This window comes from Cottoperca gobio, chromosome 8 (assembly GCF_900634415.1).
Source record: "Cottoperca gobio chromosome 8, fCotGob3.1, whole genome shotgun sequence".
In the NCBI taxonomy this organism is placed as follows: Eukaryota; Metazoa; Chordata; class Actinopteri; order Perciformes; family Bovichtidae; genus Cottoperca; species Cottoperca gobio.
Window position 1 is genome coordinate 2,442,867 of NC_041362.1, and position 24,073 is coordinate 2,466,939.

Genomic DNA, 24,073 nt, shown 5'->3' on the forward strand with positions numbered 1-24,073 from the left:
TTATCAGTATGTACAATTTAATTGTTGCCAATTAAAATAGCTGAATATACATTTTATTTAAAAAAATAAAAAGTTAATATTTTGAATATCTGGCAGGCTGCTGTTCCTACTCCAGTCCAGTAGGTGGCGGTAATGCGGCGGCAAACCAGCTCACCGGCTGCCAACAAAAACAAGAAGAAGAAGAAGAAGAAGAGGTAAAACGATTCTGCTGTTGGTTTTGGTAGCTTAGCCCGAATGTGCCTCCAAATATGTGACAAATGTGAAGTTAACCACATTTCGGACTCACTCTCTACTTCAAATGCCAGTACCTGCAAACCATGGCGGACTATCAGTTTGTGTTGGACCTGAACATCTCGGCCGAAGAGGACTGTTGCTGTTTCTGCTGCTCTTGTTGTTATTGTAGCTAGCGCTAGCTTTAGCTAATTGGCTAACACTGCTCGCTCTCAGCGTAACCGATGTTGATTCATTGCTGCGGGCCAGTTAACTGCAACAACACGGTAACTCTGGAGCACGCTGCAGGCATCAACAACACACCGTAGCAATGTTTACGTTACGCTTCTTAACTTATTAAGTAATTGGCCTTAGCCAGTATTTTTGGCAGGTTGTAGTGCACGATATGCTAACGTTATTGGACAAGTACATGTTTTAAATCTAAGCTGCATGATTTAGAAGAAGACATCGATTAAAATGATATTACAAGCTAAGGTCAGCTAACACACCTAACGCTGCCTGCAGCTACTGCTGTCTGCACGTTTTGAGATGGAGCAGCAGAAAGCAGCCAGTGAGATGGCTCTCGGTTTCGCCAGCACATCTGTCTGAGTTGAAGCTCCTGTGAAAGAGAAATCATGTCGTGCAAAGCCGCAACTAAGGACAAGAAGTCGAGCTTCAGCAAGAAGCTGTTCAGACGAGGCTCTGTGCGCTCTGTTGGCAGTTTCATGAGCAGATTCCTGCGGACTCTGACGGCGTTATCTCACTATGGATCTGAAGTGCAGTCAGAAGATGAGAAAGATGATGGAGGGTTTTCCACTTTTAAAGCTGGAAGTAAAGATGTGCCCATGGATGATGGGGACCTCGCGGGTTTGTTGTCTGGAGAGAGAGTTCCTGGAGTGTCGGGTCTGAAAAACCACGGGAATACCTGCTTCATGAATGCGATCCTGCAGTGTCTCAGTAACACTGAACTCTTTGCTGAGTACCTCGTTTTGGAGCACTACAAAGGCGATGAGCTGGATGAGGACACACCAAAGACAAATGGCATACTTCTGCAGAAGAAGGGTCCTCTGGACAAAGGAGAAGTTACAGAGCAGCTGTCAGGACTCATGCGGGCTTTGTGGACGTTTGAGTATACCCCGCAGCATAGCAGGGATTTTAAGGTAAATACATTTCTGTAATCCTACTCATGCACTGGGACAAAAAATACTTTGCCAATGCATGTGGGAAATGGCAGTACTGTAACCCCAACTCTACATACATTATATTTAGGATCTGCAATCTTCATAACCAACATGTTTAAGTTCACTAACACGGTTGAGGTTTTGACCTTGCACACGACTTTGTAACCTTTGGATCATGTTGTTGTTGTTGTTGCAGAATGCTGTGTCGAAAAATGCCACCCAGTTTAAAGGGAACGCTCAGCACGATGCTCAGGAGTTCCTGCTGTGGCTGCTGGACAGAGTACACGAGGACCTCAACACCGTTAACCCCAACATCAGGCCTGCTATAAAGGTATGTTTAGAGGACTTGTGGGGGTTTTTACGGGCATAGTTTGGTGTTTTAATTGAACAACAGTGATTGCATGTGGCACGTTACCCCGTATTACTCCAAGCCATACAGTCCTTGGTTTCTGGGAAGCTGGAAATAGTTATTCCTATTTTTTCTTTGCAGGGCTATGTTGTTACATCGCATGATATTCTGGTCACTCAGTGTATGTTGCAGACGAGTCCTGCTAAGCTTGCCTGCTCTTGTTTCCTCGTCATTCCCTGGAGCTACTTGATAACAACTGAATACACAAAGAGCTTTCACAATAGCTTATGAACCCCGATCGACCGGTATTATTTATGACTGAGTAGTAATACCTGTTTGTTTTTGTTCAGCCACCTATTGAAGAAGACGATCAAAGCTTAGAGGGGCCCTCTCCTCCCCTCTCTGCTGGCTCGTTTGTACAAGAACTGTTTCAGGCTCAGTACAGGTAGGCTTCACGTCCATGTTTTTACAGTCTGGCCACATTACCTCTCTCCTATATTAAGGGATTATAATCTCTCCCTGCAGGTCTTCTCTTACTTGCCCACATTGCCAAAAGCAGAGCAATACGTTTGATCCCTTCCTCTGCATCTCCTTACCGATCCCACTGCCACACACACGGTGAGTTACACACACACACGGTGAGTTACACACACACACGGTGAGTTACACACACACGGTGAGTTACACACGGCGAGTTACACACACGGCGAGTTACACACACGGCGAGTTACACACACGGCGAGTTACACACACGGTGAGTTACACACGCGGCGAGTTACACACACGGCGTTACACACACGGAGTTACACACACGGCGTTACACACACGGAGTTACACACACGGCGAGTTACACACACGGTGAGTTACACACACGGCGAGTTACACACACACGGTGAGTTACACACGCGGAGTTACACACGCGGCGAGTTACACACGCGGCGAGTTACACACACGGCGTTACACACACGGAGTTACACACACGGTGAGTTACACACACGGTGAGTTACACACACACGGAGTTGCACACACACGGAGTTACACACACGGCGAGTTACACACACGGCGAGTTACACACACGGCGAGTTACACACACACACAGTGAGTTACACACACGGCGAGTTACACACACGACGAGTTACACACATGGCGAGTTACACACACACACGGAGTTACACACACACGGAGTTACACACACACACAGAGTTACACACACACGGAGTTGCACACACACGGCGAGTTACACACACGGCGAGTTACACACACGGCGAGTTACACGAGGCGTGATCCGCTCACAGGTTTTTACATGCTCATGACTTACTGGTTTATGAGGGTACAGTTATCCACTGTATCAGTCTGTGTTGTTCCAGAAGAAGGAATGTAACCTGGTGTGTTAGGACTGTGGGGGGGGCGAGGGGGGGTTTGAGGGTGCAGCAGCAAACAGGTGTGGAAGGCATTTACACTTTCAAACCAAAACAACAGTGTTTTCATTTCAGGGGGAAATAAACTAACGCTAAGAGACTGGTTCCAATTGTAATTTGCGTCCCCTGTGTTTGCCAGGCCCCTGTACGTGACGGTGGTGTACCAGGGGAAGTACTCGCACTGCATGAGGATCGGAGTTGCTGTTCCCCTCAACAGCACCGTCTACCGCCTCAGAGATGCCGTGTCACGGGAGACCAAGATCCCGATGGACCAGGTGCTATTCCGGTCTCACATCAGCTCAGGGTCTGACGCAGTGACACTATAAGTTACAGTCACACAGTGTTCGCTCACGAGTCCTTAAGCCAGGTCTCCCTCTGAACAGTAGTCTGTCATTAACACACTTTAAACACATTTGTCCTCAGGGCTGCAACGACCGAGCGCTAACGTTGATTAACTGTGGCAGAATAATAAGTGTTATTGTGATGACTGTAAACATTAATGACACTGCTCTTTTCTTTTCTTCCAGTTTGTTCTGACTGAAATGTACTACGACGGCTTTCATCGTTCATTTTGTGACGACGACGACGATCTTGAACTCATTCAAGAGAGTGATTCCATATTTGCCTTTGAGACGCCGGAGACGTTCAAACTGGAAAACATACGCACAAAGAGAGGTACATCAAACTCGCTGCTCGTCATTTCACATTGGAGTGAACGGACGGACTCTATTGAGACGTGTTTGTGTGTTTTTACAGGAAGTCTTCTGGCAAACCTGAATCATAACAACTTGAAGTATGGGACAGAAATGAGCAGGACTTCCTCGTTCATGCAAGGAGCCGTGACCCCTTTAACGGCTTCACCCAATAAAAACCTGGGGCCGGAAAAGATGATCCTTCTGGTGTGCAACAGGGCGTGTACCGGCCACCAGGGAAAGAGGTACACTCACAATGCTCTGTTCTCTGATGTCACAGGCCTTTGTGACGATAGTAAGAAAACAATACATTGTGCAGTCCTTGATAATATCCAGTGTGTGTTACAAAGCTTCGCATATTGTTCTGTTTCAGGTTCGGACTGCCTTTTGTCCTGTACATGGAGCGCACTGTGACCTGGGACACTCTACAGAAGGAGATCCTGGAGAAAATGCGTCATCTGTTGAGGCCAGGGGTCTTCATTCAGGTAGGAAGAGGAACAGGCAGTTTGTCTTCGTGGTGTACAGTGAATACGTTGATGCTGCACACAGTAAGTCTGTTAAAAGCCTCCAAAAGGAGCGTGAACAGTGAAATGATCAATGAGCCAATCGATCCCTGTAGTTTTCTGATCATACCTCGTTGATAAGACGGACGTATTGGTCTCTCTGTGTAGGTCGGACCTTTCAGCCTTCGGGTGGTCGGCGTTGTTGGTATCACCTACCTCCTTCCTCAAGATGAGCGACCGCTGTGTCACCCAACTGTGGAAAGGTCAGTGCTGCTGTTAAACACAACATCTGTGTGCTGCTACATTAGAGAGGAGTGTTTGACTGATGCAATTACACGTATGCACCTGTCTTTAAGTCTACTGACACAATGATCATGTTGCAAATATACATATAATACTAAAGCTGCTCATCCATCGAGTCACTGAAGTCATTATTAATGCAAAGATGGCAGAAAATGTTGTTTTCAGCGCCTCAAATTTGGAGATTTCCTGCTTTAAACATTACACAGAATATCTTTAGGTTTAAAAAAACTTCACCTTTTCTGACATTTTATAGACCAAACAATTAATCTAGAAATAAAATGACATAAATAATGAAAAAAATCGTTGGTTGCAACCCTAAGAAATACTATTTTACTTTTTGAATTGTACTTGAATGCATCTTTAGCTCTTCCAAACACACACACTGTACACACGTGCAGTGTGTACGAAGGTGAAGACGAGTAAGATTCTCTTCAGACCTGCTGTGGGAACATGACCTGACACGATCTTCACTGGTTGGTAAAATGCCAGCTCAGCAGTTTGTTTTATTACAAACATAAGTGCAACAATAAAACAAGTCACAACTTCGCTGCTCAATAGAAGTGCAAAGTGCATCAACGGGGAATCAAAGTAGATTTTGGCGTTGGTGCGATCGATCATGACCTCTTTAAATATACTGTAAGTTTTAACCACAGAAATATATTTAAACTTTGAACTTGCTCTTTTGAGAATAAGTGATTTCATGTACCATATTGGATGAACTCACGTTTCACACGATCCTACACTGACACAACTATTCGTTTCCACTTCAGAGCCTACAAGTCCTGTGGGCAAGGCGGGCCCCCACATGTGAAGATTGTGGTCGAGTGGGACAAGGAGACCAAGGACTAGTGAGTGAAACAAGAATATTTGACAGGGTGTTGACATTTGTTTGCTCGTCACTCGGAACAATATATTTGATTTTAAGAAGCTGGTTTGTCTGTAAGGGATTCTGTAGAAAGCACCATTGAGAATGTTGAATAATAAAAAGAACACGAAGACGCGTGGCTACACCCTGCAGAGGTCTGTGTCGGCCATGTCGGTATCGATCGGGTCGTTGAATCCTCTCAGATTGTGACACGACAAGGTAAACGAAACAAAGCCTGTCCACACATCGCTGCACCTTCAGGTTAAGCTGAGGCGATAAACTGCAAGGAGCATAAAGCCGTTGCATTCTGCAGGATTTCTGCAGGACTTCTGCAGGAACTGTCAAGTTTAAGCAACTCCTCCACATGAACAACACAGGGCTTCACCGCTCTGGGCCTCTGCTGTTCATCACTTCTGAAAAATAAACTTTAATCCACTTACAAATGTGGTTGATTTGAAACGGTTGTGGTTTTAAACAAGGTTGTGGCAAGTAAACAGCGAAGTCTGAAGTTGTGCCTGCACTAGTGTCCTCACTTGCGCTAATTACACACACACTCTCTCACTCACTCACTCACTCTCACTCTCACTCTCACTCTCACTCTCACTCTCACTCTCACTCTCACACACACACACACACACACACACACACACACTCAATGCTGCTGCTGCTCCTCCGGGTAACATCCAATTCTTTAAAGAACAAACGGTGTAGGAGTATGATCAGAAGTGTGTTATGCCGGATATTATTATTATATCTGAGGACACGTGTTACTGTGAAGTGTTAAAGGACGTAAACTGACTTGACATGTTTTACTACCTAACTGCAGTTTGATCTGATCCGTTGTGATCCTCCTCGCGTGACTTTGCAGTTGAGTGAATGACCTGTGCTCCGTGTTCCCGCAGTCTGTTTGGACACACTGAGGAGGAGTACATTCCTGATGCTGAGAGTGTGTATCTGCACAGGGAGCAACATCATCAGCCGCAGGCCTGCACCCTCGCTCAGTGCTTTCAGCTCTACACCAAGGAGGAGGAGGTAACATTTCGACTGCACACGTAGCCAGGACGCTCTCACACACACTCTCTCACACACACACGGTTGATTACTGCACAGTCAGTAGTTTGACATTGGAAAATAAATCTTAGCTTTGCCCTGGCTCATGTCAGTGTAGCCTCACATTTGTCTCCTCCCCACCGGTTTATCATTCCTCTGCTGAAGTTCAAAAAGCCGTTCCCTCTGTGGTTCTACTGTGTATTTGACTCCTAATGCTACGTTTGGAATAAACTGAGCACAGGCCTACTTATACTTTGTGGTTTCAGTTGCCTGCGATTGCTCTGAAAGAAAATAGAGGGAAAAACTCTGAGCTTTATCCCGTGTGAGGCCTATTTTATAAGCACTGTGGTTGGAGCTTGTCCTTGACTGCTGCTGCCGTGTGTGTGTGTGTGTTTCAGCTGGCCCCAGACGATGCCTGGCGCTGTCCCCACTGCAAGCAGCTGCAGCAGGGCCGCATTAAGCTCAGCCTGTGGACGCTGCCAGATGTGCTCATCCTGCATCTCAAGAGGTTCAGACAGGTATTTCAGCTCCACTACAAACTGCTCTCGGAGATGTGGAACGAGATCTACTTTCTGAGCATCAAGAGCAAGAATCACTTTTGTTTTCATTTGCATCAAGTTGTTGCTTTTCTTCATTTAATGTTGGAAATCTGATTCCATCAAACTCCACTTTGTATTCTTGTTTACTTATTCTATGATCAGATATTTCCTGATTTTAAATGTATAAATATGTCGTTTTAAACAAACATATTTGGGAAAGGTTCTTACTCAGATGTTTGTGTTCAGAAAACATTTAGATTTGTGTAATTTCTATATTTCTCAAAGTACTGTAAGGTTTAGAAAAATCGTTTTTATGTTGGTTCTGAAACTCCGATATGTATCATTTTAAACGATACTCAGCCTCACGTGTTTCTAAGAGATTAATGTGATTCTCTGAAGCACGCCTCCTCACGTTGGTAGCTGCAGCGTACGTACTCCTCATGACTTCATAGTTTGTGTCTGAAGAGAGTCGTTCCTTGACTGCGGATGTGTTCCAGGAGGGGGACCGGAGGGTGAAGATGCAGAACATGGTGAGGTTCCCGCTGATGGGCATGGACATGGCGCCTCATGTGGTGAAGAGAAGCCAGAGCAGCTGGAGTTTACCTTCCCATTGGTCGCCATGGAGACGCCCGTACGGCCTGGGGAGAAACCCCGACGACTACCTGTACGACCTGTACGCTGTGTGCAACCACCACGGGAACATGCATGGAGGCCACTACACAGGTAACGCCATCAGCAGGTGATGAGCCTGTGACGTTCTGTGTTCATCATCCGTTTTGACCCACTCGTCTCTTTGCACTCGCAGCGTACTGCAAGAACTCCATTGACGGTCAATGGTACTGCTTTGATGACAGTGAGGTTACACCAGTGGCTGACGACGACGTGTGTCAGCAGACGGCCTACATCCTGTTCTACCAGCGGAGGACCGTTATTCCCTCCTGGTCGGCAAACAGCTCTGTGGCAGGTCAGTATTTATGTCATCGCTCCAAAATCTGCTGTGTTTAGTAGAGATGTGACGGCTTTACGTGGAGCACACAGCGGCACAGGCGGGAACCTCGTGGTGCACACGTGTGGTAACCTCGTCGTGCACACGGCGGCACAGACAGTAACCTCGTCGTGCACACAGTGACACAGGCGGTAACCTCGTGGTGCACGCATACAGTAACCTAGTCGTGCACACAGCGGCACAGACGGTAACCTCGTGGTGCACAGAGACGGTAACCTGGTTGTGCACAGATGGTAACTTCGTCGTGCACGCAGACGTTGAACCTCGTCGTGCACGCAGACGTTGACCTCGTCGTGCACGCAGGCGGTGACCTCGTCGTGCACGCAGGCGGTGACCTCGGCGTGAACACGGCGGCAGCTGCGGCACACGGTACAGCCACTTAAAGCTCTCACTTTGTAACACTCCAGGTCCAGAATAAGCGGTGCAGGAACAACACTAACAATAAGAAGGTTCGGTAATTTGGCGGGTTTTTTAGAAAATGTTAAAGTTATTTAATATTCAATTAAATTAAAATCGTCGATGGAAAAAAAAGTTTTAAAAAAGTTTGCGTGTGCTGTCAATTTATTTTGGTCATCGAAACTGTCAGTTTTAGCTATTCTGATTGTAACATGCACGCACTTATCATAAGTGTCACACTTGTTATAATATTTAAGGAGGAACACCTAAACAATATGCCTCACCCTGCCTCTGCACATTTGTTATCGTCCTCTGTGCAGGTTCCACCAGCTCATCCCTGTGTGACCACTGGATCAACAGGTTACCTGGCAGTAGACCTGCCAGCCTGGCCTCGGGAGCCTCCTCCAGACGCACCTCTCTGGCATCACTGGCTGAGTCCGTGGAGTTTCCAGTAGAACGAAATGAAGATGACGGTGAGACGATGTTTATATCTGTTGTTTTAACGTGTGTGTGATTTTACAGGTAATTCTTTGTGCTGCAGAAGCACAAAGTTCAGAGTTAGATTTGGATCTTTTATAGAAGCAAAACGCTCTCCATCCGTTTATAGAAACAACTTCCAACAGACACATTTGCTTTCATTGTATTCCATCTTTTTAAAATGAGCAACACAAACAAAGTGAAATATTCCTTCCACTGACAATATTTCTGTTGGAAGCAAAAGATGCAGTCGCAGCTCTTTATAGTCAGGAAGTCTCCCACCTGAACTTACAAATCCCACATTTGTAATGTGGGAGAATGTTACAGAAAGTGACATCTGAGCGGGACGAGCAGGAAAACCTCAAATATCAAGTTGAGACAGATGTTTGCTTGTGCTGCTGTTTGTGGTTTAATATAAATGTTGGTTCTGTTCTCCAGAATACAGACTCAGCAAAGCCAAGCAAACTGATATTTAACTACAGTTTCTTTGTTTTCAGGAGGATTCTCTGTCCGCCCTTTTGTGAGAAGCATTCAGCGTCAGAGCGTGTCCTCCAGGTCGTCCGTCGCCAGCCCTTTAGCCTTCAGCGACGGCGGGATAAAGCCTTCCTGGTCTCTCTCCGCAAAGCTGCACATGAGATCCAACTCGCCCTCACGCTTCTCTCTCGACTCTCGATGTTCTCCTCCGCTCGAGAGGATCGGAGAGGCCTGTGATGACAAAGTCTCAACGTCCTGTTTTGGCAGCTACAGCAGACACTGAACGCTACTTTGGCAGCAGGACTCCCCTGTCCATGATGGAGAGCAACTTCAGTGACCAGGACAACAACAAAAGGTTCCTCGACATGATGTACTGCAGGGCTCCCACGCCAGTGGAAAAGAAGAGCGCCAAACACGAGACAACTGAAAACAACAACCAGATTACAGCTATCGACCAAAACATTCTTCCCGCTCAAGCTACTCCCTCCAAAGAACAGAAGCGTAAGAGCAGTATCGGGGGATTTGCCTCAAAGGCAGAAAGCACAGGATCCGCAAAGAACTCCAGCAAAGTGGAGCAAGAGAAAACCTCCAAGAAGCGTTTGTGCTCAACCCATAAGACCTCCGCTGCTGAGACGTCCTCCAACACTCCTGTGAAAGGCAAAAAGGCGAGCAATACTAAAGAGAAGGGTGTAAGTACCAAGAAAAACACCGCTACGCCCTGTGGAACTCCCTCCAAAACGAAGGAGGCCACTCAACCTCTAGATGCAACGCCACAGCGTAAGCCGTTCGTGCGCTCCACACCTCAGTCCTCCGCTTCTCCCTCGCCAACTGCAAAGAAGAGCTCCACTGCCACCGAGAAAAACGCGAGTAGCCGGAAACGTCTGGTAGAAAGGAGCTTCAGCAGAGATTCTATGCACACTAGTCCCCTGGTGGACACTCTGCGAGGCAGCTTGGTGGCCCGCTCCTCGCTGTCTAAGAGCGGGGAAAGCTACCGGCCCGAGAGGAGATCTGTGAGGAGCTCCAGCAGCAGCTCTTCTGTCACCAGCCTGCGCTCACCCAGCATATCCACCAGAGACCTGCAGCGCAGCAGCAAGTCTGAGGAGAAAGGCTTGTCTTTCTTCAAGAGCGCCCTCCGACAACGGGAAAGCCGCCGGTCGGCTGATTTAGGGAAAAGCACCCTGCTTGCTAAAAAGGCCTCAGAGAGGACGTGCAAGCAGAACGGACAAGCCAAGGACATCGGTGGTGATGCTGGGAAGACGGGAGACGCTGCATCTTCACAGACGTCTGCAGAGAATCACGGAGGTGAGTCAAAGTCAGAGACAAAGGAGTCTTCCAAGCCCCCCAGCTCTCTCAGTCGCACTCTATTAAATGTTGGCAAGTCCAAGTCTTCCACTTCTGAAGTAAGTCTCAAGTCTCCTTCTAACGGGAAGAAGCCTCTTGAAAGGATGACATCTTCCCGAAAGCTGTCGTCAAGCATGCAATCTCCTGCACGTGCAACAAAGAGGCCTCAATGACACACGTCGTCACGTTGAACCCACATAATGCAGCTATTTTCTTTGTGCCTAAGTTTCAGCGAGCACCACGTGTATTTGTAAAGAGACACATCTTTGATGTTACGCTTTTGCTCGCTGGCATCGGATCATTAACGCTGGCTTTGAGGTTGGAGTATTGGCAGCCAGCGTCTGAGTATTTGTAGCCGCTCTGTACGTCCTCTAGATATTCGGGTGCCAAACAGCTGCTTGGCGCGTCACCAGCTCTACTTTGTAAAGCTGTGTGTTTATCAATTACTGCTTTTTCAGCATTAGGTTTAGTGTTCGACGCAAGTGAGACAATCGCTCGACACGTTCTGGCGTGGAAGGTGCATGAGCACGCCACGTGCTTTCAGCTGTGCAGCACAACCAGTGTGATTGTGTCTCCTTGAGGCTTATATGACAGCTGACAGAATTCCCTGTTGGAATCTTGAAATCCAATTATCTTTCCTTCAGACAAGAGGGGTCCTGTTATCTGTTCGAGACGCTGCAAACATTAAGTGTAGCCCGCTCGCCAAATATCCCGCTGACGCAAACCAGATTTAAAAAGCAGCAGCTTGTGCATTAAGAGAAATGAACGGAGGAAGAAGCATTTTCACCGCGTAGACGCCGACGTCGCGCCATGTGTCTCGTAGAAGAGCGTTCTTTAGATTAAGATGGAGATAAGGTGGCTGGTGATGCTTAAACCTCACTGCTGCTCTCTGAGCATCTGACAACAGAAGCGTGACATCAGAAATATTCTCTGGACAAATACTGAGTCGAGGCTCACACACACACACACACACACGCACACACACACACACACACACAAAAGAGTTTCATTCCGAAATAATAGGGGCTAAGCCTTCGCAGTAGTTCTCATTGATTGTTTTAAGCCGATCAAATTGACCATTGATGAGTAAAACCTGCAATCTGCTTCTCAAACACGTTCTCCGCCTCACGCGTTGAAGATAAGGCCTCAGCAGACGACATGTGACCACGCGTCACGTGTCGGAGATTAACACGTAGCTGAGACGATCTCACACTCCCTGTTTATGAACATTAGAAGACGAATATAGAAACACTGAGGTGATTTGAGAGGGTTGGAATCGGTACAACCAATATTTTAAAACTTTATTTTTTACTCGTGCTTCTTCCGATAGAAGTGTATTTTATCAAGCGTGCTGAAGTTAAGGGTGTGCTTTTGGAATGAAACCCTTTAAAATCAAAGTATATAAATGTACAGATATTGACAAAGTATAAAACTCATTTCTTCCCTTTCCATGAGCAAGATAAAAAATGATCTCAAGCGCCTTTTCAATACAATGGTAACAAATAATTGCCTTTGTCAACATAGTAGTCTCCTACTGTATGCATCTCTGAGTAGGAACGCTGTAATGTTCGCACTTTGTATAGAAGAAGTAGTTTTCTTTTACTCGGAACAGTCACACACACACACACACACACACACACACACACACACACGTGTAATTATCACATGTTTTTTAATATGTTGTCATGATTCCAAGTCGAGTCCCCAGACTTGAAATGGTAAAAGGGGTTCATTCATCTCACTGTAACACCTGGTGCTGGAACAGACCCCTTTCTTACACGCTGATGTTCAGAACTGTGACTTCTTCAGTGGCCTGTTGGCAGCACTTCTCACGACCCGGGGAACCTCATCGGAGAACGTCGGGCTGAGCCAGAATACTGATAATGAGCCATTTGATCAATCGAAGCATTTACATTGTTAAAACTTGCTCTGGACGCTCGGACGCTGCATGGCATACTCTCTTTGCAGAAGCAGGATGTTGAACAATCCACATTATTGTAGAATTGTCCCACATGCAATATTCACACATTTACATACCAGCATAGTGTATGTTTTTAATGAACGTGGTTATGCCATTTAAAATCCAACCGTTAGTAAGTTTATACTTTCTTTGACTTGTAGATCTGCATATTTCTCTCTGCTGTTTCTCTGTAGCATCTTCCAGGTTTACATCGGTTCTCAGATGGTTTCAGAGGAAACGCCGCTCGCTGTAAACACGCAGGTGTGTTATTTAAATGGCCTTAAAGGCGCCTGGCCGTCGATCTGTGGCGTTGTTACTTGCAGCTGTTAGACGATACAGTTGCGTCACCTTGACTTCTGCAAAAGTTGGATCGCAAGTGCTACCAACTCTATCTAACGGAAAGATTCACAGATACAAATGCTATAAAATGACAGTTTAACCACAATTATAGCCCATCTTTATTTAAGTTTAATCTGCTGAGAATACTAACATGGCCATAGAAACACATGGCAAATAAAACATGTGTTTGGGAGCCTTTTTAAATGTCCCACCATTATTATATATAATGAAGTGTTCAAACTGTCCCGGGCCGGAGAAATAACACACCGCTGTTTGAATGTGGTGGGTTTCCTGTAGCTGCTCTTTTCTACCTAACATAGTGATCTATCAGGAACCTGTGCGTGGCACTTTGGATCAAAGCAGGACACTTTAATGTCATTCTGGCTTTCACCGTCTTGTTTGCCTGTTTTTAAAGTCTGTGATTAAGTTGTGCATGTTAGAGCTGGGTCATGCGTCACACTTACTGTAAACTGCATTAGGACTGTTTTCATTTGGAGACGAGGAGATGGAGTCGCTCTTACTGTATATTGCTTATGATACTTAAATAGGGGTCCGACAAAACATTTTATAACAGAATTAGTTTTTATGTACAGAAGTTAAATCTGAAAGCTGCAGTGTGTTTCCCTTTTGTTTTCATCCCGAGTCCTGTGTAGCGTCACAGGACCCTGCTGTCATTTAGTGACAAACTTCGCTTCCAATCATAAAAAATGTAGTTTTTTAACGCCTAATGGGAGAGCAATAATCCAAGAATCACCTCATTAATCAATTCGACTAAGAAAGAGTTTGATTTACCAAAAAGTGCAACATGGCTGACTCTTGACAGCTCAAAGAGCCATTGAAGACCAGAGAGGTACTGTACTCCATACGAGAAAAAATATAATATATATAAAATAAAGGAGATAAAATATTATATATATACACTTTTTTTTTTTATATATCTTTTTTTTAATAAATAAATATATATTTTTCTTTAAATATTTATATATAAATATAAATAATAATTAATAAATAAATATATATATATTATAATAATAATAAAAAATATATATATTTCTCATATTGAGTACAGTACTTGTCTGGTAATAATAATTATCCAATTAATGTCAACAATCAATGTAAAATGTTAGAAAATGAATGGACATCTTTACAGAATAGATTTCCTTCACTGCAGTTTTTTAAAGAGTTGTCGATGTACAGAACTGAGAAGGATTAAGGAATGCAGTATTGCATGAAAACGCTAACGCATGTATTTCATTAACTATGCAAGAGTCCGTGTAAAGTAGGAAGCGGAGCATGGCTGGTATTTTCCATTGCTTAATTTGCACACCATTCCAATATTTAGAAATTGTAAATTTTACAGAACATTTAATCTGTACAGTTCAAAAAGATTCAAAGTAAAAAATATGTATTTAATGCCATAATTTCTTTAAGCATTCTACCGTTTAATGTTTATATATTTCTACTTTATTTTGTAATTCTGCTGATCTGTGCTCACTGGGTGCTCGTCCCAACCTTTTTATTTAGTTTGAATATTTACTGTTGTGCACCAGCAGACAACACTACGGACGTGATGATCTCTCTGTGGTTATTAAACGGCCTCATGTTTGTGTGTATTGTGAAAAAGCCTTCCATTGATACAGTTTGTTCTCCGCTGCATCAAAGATGTAGCCAGTCTAATAGAAATGCAACTCAAATAAATATATATATCTATATATAGATATATATCTATAGATATATATGTATATATAGATATATATGTATATATAGCTAAATGCAATAAAGATAGTACATTTGTAGTTTTATATTGCAGTATGTGATGAAACATCTTAAGTTAATACTTTTTGTAGTATTAATGCCACGTCAATCATTGCAATCATTACTTTTTATTATTTTTGTAATAGAAAGTTTATCAGCAAACAAACGTGCTTTAAAGCAGCACCACTGTTTCTTTTCTGAAGTTGGTATCGCTCGTTAAAATGCATAAAACGGACGTTAACTAGGGTTAGAGATAGAAAGTTATTGTTGTTTAATTTTCGTTGTTAACAGAGTTGCAAAACGTCCCAGTATTTCGAGGTGAAAGCGTTAATAAACGACTTTATCTGCAACACGTTTGTGTAATTCTACCACTGAATCAAAGTTGCAATAACCACTGAAATACCAAAATCCTACATTTGAGCCACAGACTTCAGATTCTGTAAATACTGTCGTATTACAGCAATACAGCTGCGTGTTGTCCTTCAACGCTAAAGGACTCCCAATAAGTAACATTGTGAGTTCTGGGGTAAATGTTTCCACATGTAAACAAACGTAATGATACTGAAACCGTTTCAGAAGCCTTAAGCAAAATGAATTCTAATAGTTTGTATTCTTTGGTTGAAACCAAGGAGCTGTGTAAAGAATGAATGTCATGAGTGTCATTGTAATGTTTTTTAAGCTAACACTAGTGCTGAAGGCAGCGCACGTCTGTCTTTTACTTTTCAATGTTTCATTCATAAAAGGTTTTTGTAAAGTACTTATTGTTTGACTGTGTTCCTCGTTGTTCCATCTGTTCCAGCATTCGCTTCTTAAGTTTTCTATTTTTTTTTAAGAGTTGTGCAAAGTGTTTTGACATTCAAAGTCTTCTATGTTAATTTATTTATCTTTTGTTATCATGTAAGCACTTTTAATGTTTGTTTTATTTCTCCAAAAGGACGAATGTGTATATACTTTGTTGCAAGTACAAAATTAAAAAACCTGATTAAAAATGTTAAAAGTTGTGATGGCGTCTGTGTGCTTGTATCCGACACTAGAGGGCGCTCTTCTCTAACAAATGGTCCCTCAGTGTGCCTCCACACACTTGCATTGGTTTATAGAGACTCACTGATGCAGCATTTAAAGTCACTTTAAAGTTTAAAGTTTTGTGTGTTTCTATTTCCTCTCGTCAGACAGATGAATGTCAGAGCAGCCTGTGATCACCTGCAGGCAGTGATGAGTGTAACTTCTCACACCTGCAACACCAAAGCCTTTCTCTCGCAGCTGTCACAAGTCGTTTCCAAGGTGTTTTTATTTTTAATGTTCAACGCTCCCCCCTTTTATCTCGTCATCCCGAGTATGAGCTAACAAATCCACGGCTCATTGTCTCGCTGCTGCAGACGCTCTGTATTATCCGAGACCTCGAGGCTTTGCGGTACGTGAGCGCCTCTAACGTTTCTGGGCAGGATTATTATTTCAAGCTTCTCCTGGCCGCAGAATCCAGAGAGTGCTGCTCAGAGAGGTTCACGTGGTGTTGTGCTTCAACACCTGAAGCTGCCAAGACAGAAACATTTCACTTATTCAGTTTTAAAGTGAATGTTCGATTTGGTTTTATTTTTAATAAGCAATTTAGATTAGGCAGGAAATAAAACCAGACAGTAGACGTGTAACTCTTTTATTATTTTTAATTTAAAAACTATATTTCTTAGTATAATGAAAACCTATCATGTGCACTGGAATGTTTTCCATTTTCATTTTTTAATAACGAGCTTTAAGCCACTATGATTCACCAACTGATAATTCTTTGATTGATTGATCATTATGCATTAAAATGACAAAAATATAAGTGACCAGTGCACTTAATGTTTTACTACTTGCTGGAAGAAGCCCTCACATCCTTCCCTTATTAAGTAAGTCATTACTACTACTACATGTAATTAAAATAGTAGTTTGATTACATGTTGCCATAGTTTGCTGGTAGTTCATTTACATTCATATGTGCAAAGTTATTTAAGTTGAATTACTTAAGTTTAAGTTAAGTTTACTACTGAAACTAGAAACACATTTGTGCCATAAAAGCAAAGTAATGATTTTAATGTTTTAATTGTATTGCTTCCCTTCTGAACCACATTCTGCTCCGACAAGTAAAACGATAATATGATTTAAAAAGATGCAAATAAAATATTTGTCCCTCTGTCCTCAGACCCTCTGTCCTTACACCCTCTGTCCTTAGACCCTCTGTCCTTACACCCTCTGTCCTCAGACCCTCTGTCCTTAGACCCTCTGTCCTCAGACCCTCTGTCCTTACACCCTCTGTCCTTACACCCTCTGTCCTTAGACCCTCTGTCCTTACACCCTCTGTCCTCAGACCCTCTGTCCTCAGACCCTCTGTCCTCAGACCCTCTGTCCTTACACCCTCTGTCCTCAGACCCTCTGTCCTTACACCCTCTGTCCTTAGACCCTCTGTCCTTACACCCTCTGTCCTCAGACCCTCTGTCCTTACACCCTCTGTCCTCAGACCCTCTGTCCTTAGACCCTCTGTCCTTAGACCCTCTGTCCTAGACCCTCTGTCCTTACACCCTCTGTCCTCAGACCCTCTGTCCTTACACCCTCTGTCCTCAGACCCTCTGTCCTTAGACCCTCTGTCCTTACACCCTCTGTCCTCAGACCCTCTGTCCTTACACCCTCTGTCCTTAGACCCTCTGTCCTTACACCCTCTGTCCTCAGACCCTCTGTCCTTACACCCTCTGTCCTCAGACCCTCTGTCCTTACACCCTCTGTCCTTAGACCCTCTGTCCTTACACCCTCTGTCCTTAGACCCTCTGTCCTTACACCCTCTGTCCTCAGACCCTCTGTCCTCAGACCCTCTGTCCTTAGACCCTCTGTCCTCAGACCCTCTGTCCTTACACCCTCTGTCCTTAGACCCTCTGTCCTTACACCCTCTGTCCTCAGACCCTCTGTCCTTACACCCTCTGTCCTCAGACCCTCTGTCCTTACACCCTCTGTCCTTAGACCCTCTGTCCTTAGACCCTCTGTCCTTACACCCTCTGTCCTTAGACCCTCTGTCCTTACACCCTCTGTCCTTACACCCTCTGTCCTTAGACCCTCTGTCCTTACACCCTCTGTCCTTAGACCCTCTGTCCTTACACCCTCTGTCCTTCAGACCCTCTGTCCTTACACCCTCTGTCCTTCAGACCCTCTGTCCTAGACCCCTCTGTCCTCAGACCCTCTGTCCTTAGACCCTCTGTCCTTAGACCCTCTGTCCTCAGACCCTCTGTCCTTAGACCCTCTGTCCTACACCCTCTGTCCTCAGACCCTCTGTCCTTACACCCTCTGTCCTCAGACCCTCTGTCCTTACACCCTCTGTCCTCAGACCCTCTGTCCTTAGACCCTCTGTCCTCAGACCCTCTGTCCTTAGACCCTCTGTCCTTAGACCCTCTGTCCTTAGACCCTCTGTCCTTACACCCTCTGTCCTTAGACCCTCTGTCCTTACACCCTCTGTCCTCAGACCCTCTGTCCTTAGACCCTCTGTCCTCAGACCCTCTGTCCTTAGACCCTCTGTCCTCAGACCCTCTGTCCTTACACCCTCTGTCCTTAGACCCTCTGTCCTCAGACCCTCTGTCCTTAGACCCTCTGTCCTTACACCCTCTGTCCTTAGACCCTCTGTCCTTACACCCTCTGTCCTTAGACCCTCTGTCCTTAGACCCTCTGTCCTTACACCCTCTGTCCTTAGACCCTCTGTCCTTACACCCTCTGTCCTTAGACCCTCTGTCCTTACACCCTCTGTCCTTAGACCCTCTGTCCTTACACCCTCTGTCCTTAGACCCTCTGTCCTTACACCCTCTGTCCTTACACCCTCTGTCCTTAGACCCTCTGTCCTTACACCCTCTGTCCTCAGACCCTCTGTCCTTACACCCTCTGTCCTCAGACCCTCTGTCCTTACACCCTCTGTCCTCAGACTCTCTGTCCTTAGACCCCCTGTCCTCAGACCCTCTGTCCTTAGACCCTCTGTCCTTACACCCTCTGTCCTCAGACCCTCTGTCCTTACACCCTCTGTCCTCAGACCCTCTGTCCTTACACCCTCTGTCCTCAGACCCTCTGTCCTTAGACCCTCTGTCCTCAGACCCTCTGTCCTCAGACCCTCTGTCCTCAGACCCTCTGTCCTTACACCCTCTGTCCTCAAACCCTCTGTCCTCAGACCCTCTGTCCTTACACCCTCTGTCCTCAGACTCTCTGTCCTTAGACCCCCTGTCCTCAGACCCTCTGTCCTTAGACCCTCTGTCCTTACACCCTCTGTCCTCAGACCCTCTGTCCTCAGACCCTCTGTCCTTACACCCTCTGTCCTCAGACCCTCTGTCCTTACACCCTCTGTCCTCAGACCCTCTGTCCTTAGACCCTCTGTCCTCAGACCCTCTGTCCTCAGACCCTCTGTCCTTAGACCCTCTGTCCTCAGACCCTCTGTCCTTAGACCCTCTGTCCTTACACCCTCTGTCCTTAGACCCTCTGACCCTCTGTCCTTACACCCTCTGTCCTCAGACCCTCTGTCCTTACACCCTCTGTCCTTAGACCCTCTGTCCTTAAACCCTCTGTCCTTAGACCCTCACATCGCACAAGGAAAAACTTCCTAAAAGAAACCCCATAATTAAAGGGGGAAAATGGAAGAAACCTCAGGGAGAGCAACTGAGGAGGGATCCCTCTCCCAGGACGGACAGACGTGCAATAGATGTCGTGTGTACAGGATAAACAACATAGTACAAATACAACATTTGACAGAAATGATGTGTTGAAAAAGAGAAAGTTTGGATGAATCCAGGAAAATGTCAATAAGGCTTCCCGGTGTCCAGCAGGACCAGGGCAGCAGGCGCAGCCACGATTCATGATCCTGACGTAAACTTTATCAGTGGCAACCTGCCACATGAGACACTCCGGGGATGATACCCCGGATGATGAGTTAGTAACATACATTTACATAAATACATACAGATAGAGAGGGAGAAGAAGAGAGGGAGGTGAGGAGAGAGGAAGAGAAGGAAGAGAGCAGGGAGGTGTCCCCCGGCAGTCTAAGCCTATAGCAGCATAACTAGGGGCTGATCCAAGGCAAGCCTGAGCCAGCCCTAACTATAAGCTTTATCAAAAAGGAAAGTCTTTAGCCTGCTCTTAAATGTGTGAACATGTGGACACTTTTAGTAATAAACTCAATTAAGTCCCATTTCTTGCTGGGATGTCACTTCTGTTGTAATTTTGTATCCCATGCACAATGTCAAAGTAGTTTGAAATACTTTTTCCAAGTAGCTTTAGTCGACTAAACTTCATTAAAAGTACTGTAAACTTTGGTCATTTGCAAAACCTTTCGTTCAAAGTATCTTCCCCAATCAAAATATTCTGCATTGCAAGTACTGTAAGAAGTCTTAACATCAAAAAGTACTCTATATGCAGAGTTCATTAATATCAGAGATGTATATTATCATACATATTATAAGTGGATGTTTGTTCTTGATACAGTAACTACAGCTGCCACATACATGTAGTTTGTGATGTCGTGGATTATTAAGTGGCAAGTACTCAACTAATTGACTATTTACCATTATGTCATTTTAATACTAAAGGACAAATTAAAATGACATTTCAGAAGCCAGAATAACTTCTTCTTCATTCCATATAGCAGAGCCAGCTGTTACAGTTCAGTGTAATACAGGAGTTAATATGTAACAACACTAAACATATTTAGAGGAGACCACAATGTTACAGCATCCGTCATCCTCTCCCACCCCCCCCCCGATGATTTCCTGTCAGTGGGTCATCTTAAAGCAGCTGTTCAACCAAAGTTTGAAGTGTTTCAGTCCCACACTCTCTTCCTGTATCAGCATGTTGGTTTAGAACAGGACAGAGAGTCGGCTCTTGGCTGAGATCCACCTCATGAATCATTTGAAACGTCCTGGTAAGTAGAGGATGCCTTTTACTCTCACTCTCCAGTGCTTTTAAATGGAGTCGAACCAGCTTCCGACGCCTCTCTCACAATAATATCAGTCCCCCACGGTACAGTGGAGTTACTTTAGCAATTCACCTGTGGCTTTATCTCCTTTGTCCCCTCTTTTGACTCCACCCCAGAGAGTGCAGTAAAATCAATAGCAATTGATTTTACGGAGGCAGGAAAAAGCGGTTGGAATTCAAGGGAAGAAGCGAGAGAAGACAGAGACAGAGAGGTGTGAGCAGAGAGGAGCAAGACATTAAGCATAATATGTATGTGCTGGCACAGCTAAAGGTCACCAACATGAACCTGTCTGTAACAACAGATTATGGAGTGTCTCACTGCGGACGTCTCACATATAAGATAAGAATAATGGCAGCTGTGAACCTCTTAACTGTAAGTCATTATAATGCATACAGAGGATGGTGGGTTGTGTTCAAGTGCAGCCAACTCTACAGGTTACTTGAGATCATTTTTAACTCCTACAGAGGGTATGCATGTGACATCACTGTAGAAGGAGGTCGATGCTGTTACGCCCACTGAGTGGCTGCGTTAGCGTTCAACTTGCATGTCGCGAAAAACACGTCTAAAAATGAGAAAAGAGCTTCGGTGCAAATAGATTCAACAAGAGTTCGGAGCTGTGTTTTTACAGACGGCCAAATCTACAGATATTTGCAATTTGCAGAAAAACACAACGTTGATCCAGGCAGCAAAACGTGAATTTGCGGTTTCTATTTCTTTAGTCGTAAAGTGCAGTTAAGTTTCCTGAAAGTGATTATATTAACAGCAACAACAATCAACAAAAGCATTCAGCTCCATTAAAACTCACAAGATACACACACAGAACAATTGTCGTTTGCTAGTTTTCACCACATGTACAACATGCTAACGTTAGCAGCATAAGCCTATAGCATTTCACCTTGCGTAAATTAGCCTAGCAGCTAATCCTCTACTTATAGCTTAATAAATGATTATCAGGATGGTTTCAGTCACTGCATTTCCCGACAGATGCATGTACGTGGTCGGGATCACTGTCAAGTACGACTGCCTTTAATTGAAATAGTCTTTCTCCTGTTTCTGCAGGTTTCCCCACTAGCAGCAGCCATGTTGCAGGGCTATTGTTTGTGATTAAGCTAATAAACGCTGCAAGTATAGTTTTTAACTTTCATTGTAAAGTTGTAAATGATGCACTGATACCAAATCTGTTGTTGATTCAGCTGCTTCACTATCAGCATTACTTTGTCCTGTTCCTTCTTGTAGCAGCCAATTAGTTGTTGCCTGTTTTCTACTATCTGCTGCTGAGCTGTGTTTCACATCCACTTTCACACAGCTTGTTTGTAATCCCTTTTTTCCCCTAGACCATTTATTCAACCTTCACAGGCTAATGTTCAAAGCAGGACAAGACAGCAACAGACTTTCAGTACAGAGAGGAAGGACTGTTTGATTTCTATTGCAGGATTCGTCGGGGTCCGGTGGGTCAGCGTGGCTGACAGCTTGGAGATTGATAGTTGAGATCTTTCCCAGGCGGAACAGTGTTGGACAACATGAGCAGTGATCCAAGGCACCGGCAGAGCGGGGTGGAGGTGGGGCGGCTGCAGATGTGGTGTATCTCTGAGTGAAGTGTGTGTGTGTGTGTGTGTTATTTTGGCTGAAGGCCATGTCCCCTCTGTCATCAGGACTGCTGAATGGTACTCAGTACCTGCAGACTTAGATCTAAGCACCTGGGAACCCACCGATGGTTCAGGACGAGTGAAATTTCAAAGAAAAGGTTTTTTTTTTTGTTCCATGTTTTCTTTATTGAATTTTTATTATTCCCTGCTGTCATTTCCTTCCCTCCTTTATCTAGTGTTTCAGACAAAACAAATACACCAAGATTAGCACTGAGAGAAATCGTCACTCCTCCTGATTTTGATCAGAGCCATCCGAACGGTGAGTTGATTTTAATATAGATGCGCACACACACGGACATCCAATCACAGCGCTGCTATGGTGTCGCACAGATTTCTTTTTTCTCTTATGAAAATAACACGCTTATAAAACACAATTTGTTCAACATCACAAAAGCGATTTTAGAAGTTTATATTTGTGCGGTGGGGTCATACTCCCTTTAGAGTTTGAGTGTGTGTGTGTGTGTGTGTGTGTGTGTGTGGTGGAGGTCTACACATTGTTTCATAGTCTTCAGGTGCTTACGGCCAAACTTCTAGAGGTGCATCTGTTACAGGAAATATTAGTTTTTTCTAAGGATGTTGATTTATTTCATCAAGTAGCTTGTTGTTAAAGTTAAATTTACCACATAAACAATATGTTCTCATAATGTGAAATATTTAATCATTGGCACACATCTAAATATGAATATCTAAAAGTGACAATATCTTAAATGCTTCAGAAGATGCAGCAGAATACAAACTAATTCTTTCGGTCTGCTGTTTTAAGCTCACCAGTGTGGATCAGTGTGGATCAGTGTGTTGCAGCGATGGCTGTATGCATTAACCATCCCATTATTTGCTGTTACGGTTGTAGGATCAGAATCAGACGGGTTGTAATGACCTTTTTGCTCTGCAGATTTCCACTGGCGGTACCTTCAGCGTGCTCTCAGTTATTCCGATGACATGTAATTCTGTGTTTGGCCACATTTCCATCAAAGCGGGATAAAACATGCCTGAACTTGTCAGTGAGCAGGTCAATACCTAGAGTTCTACATTTGCATGCAGTATGCACCTTTATGGAATACCAATGGAACATTTCTTCACTTGTTTGTTTACCTTCACAGATGCTTCTGTAGCTATAGTACCAAGGACTCCCTGAAAAGCAGCATTGATAGAGAATGAATTATTCTGCTGAAATAAAGCAAACTGAATAAGAAGTGGCCTTGTGTGGGACATGCACACTCGTCTTGAAGGAAAACATACACTCCAAATCTTTTCAGGGCTTTCGGAGAATGGAAAAGATATTCAAATATGCATAAAGACATTACAGAAAGCTAGTCAAGGAAACTTCAAGTTGGCCGTTATAGAACATTTCAAAAGCAGCAACCTCCGGGTCTGACAAGAGCCATAAACCTGCATTAACTCTAATGGCCAGCAGGGGGCGAAGTGCAAAAAGAAGTCTGATTGTATAGAAGTCTATGAGAAAATGAACCCATGATTAACTTGATTTATTAACTTGATTTACTAGTTTTAGTAGTTTTAATTTAGGGTAAAATAGACAGTGAAGCAGGGAATGCTTTAGGGTGGGGCTACCTTGTGATTGACAGGTCGTTAACACGATGTTG

At 44.4% G+C, this 24,073-nt stretch overlaps 1 protein-coding gene across 1 annotated transcript; it reads left to right on the plus strand.

Moving 5' to 3' along the window:
• The first annotated feature begins 213 nt into the window (after positions 1–213).
• On the plus strand, positions 214–15,859 carry usp31 (ubiquitin specific peptidase 31). The gene is given in 17 exon segments (XM_029437764.1): positions 214–1,370; positions 1,588–1,722; positions 2,091–2,185; positions 2,266–2,358; positions 3,298–3,433; positions 3,686–3,833; positions 3,915–4,095; positions 4,224–4,335; positions 4,522–4,616; positions 5,427–5,504; positions 6,424–6,553; positions 6,970–7,089; positions 7,608–7,833; positions 7,916–8,074; positions 8,833–8,985; positions 9,487–9,743; positions 9,745–15,859. Coding segments are annotated over 17 exon segments (3,876 nt in total). The 5' UTR covers positions 214–845; the 3' UTR covers positions 10,978–15,859.
• Positions 15,860–24,073: the final 8,214 nt, after the last annotated feature.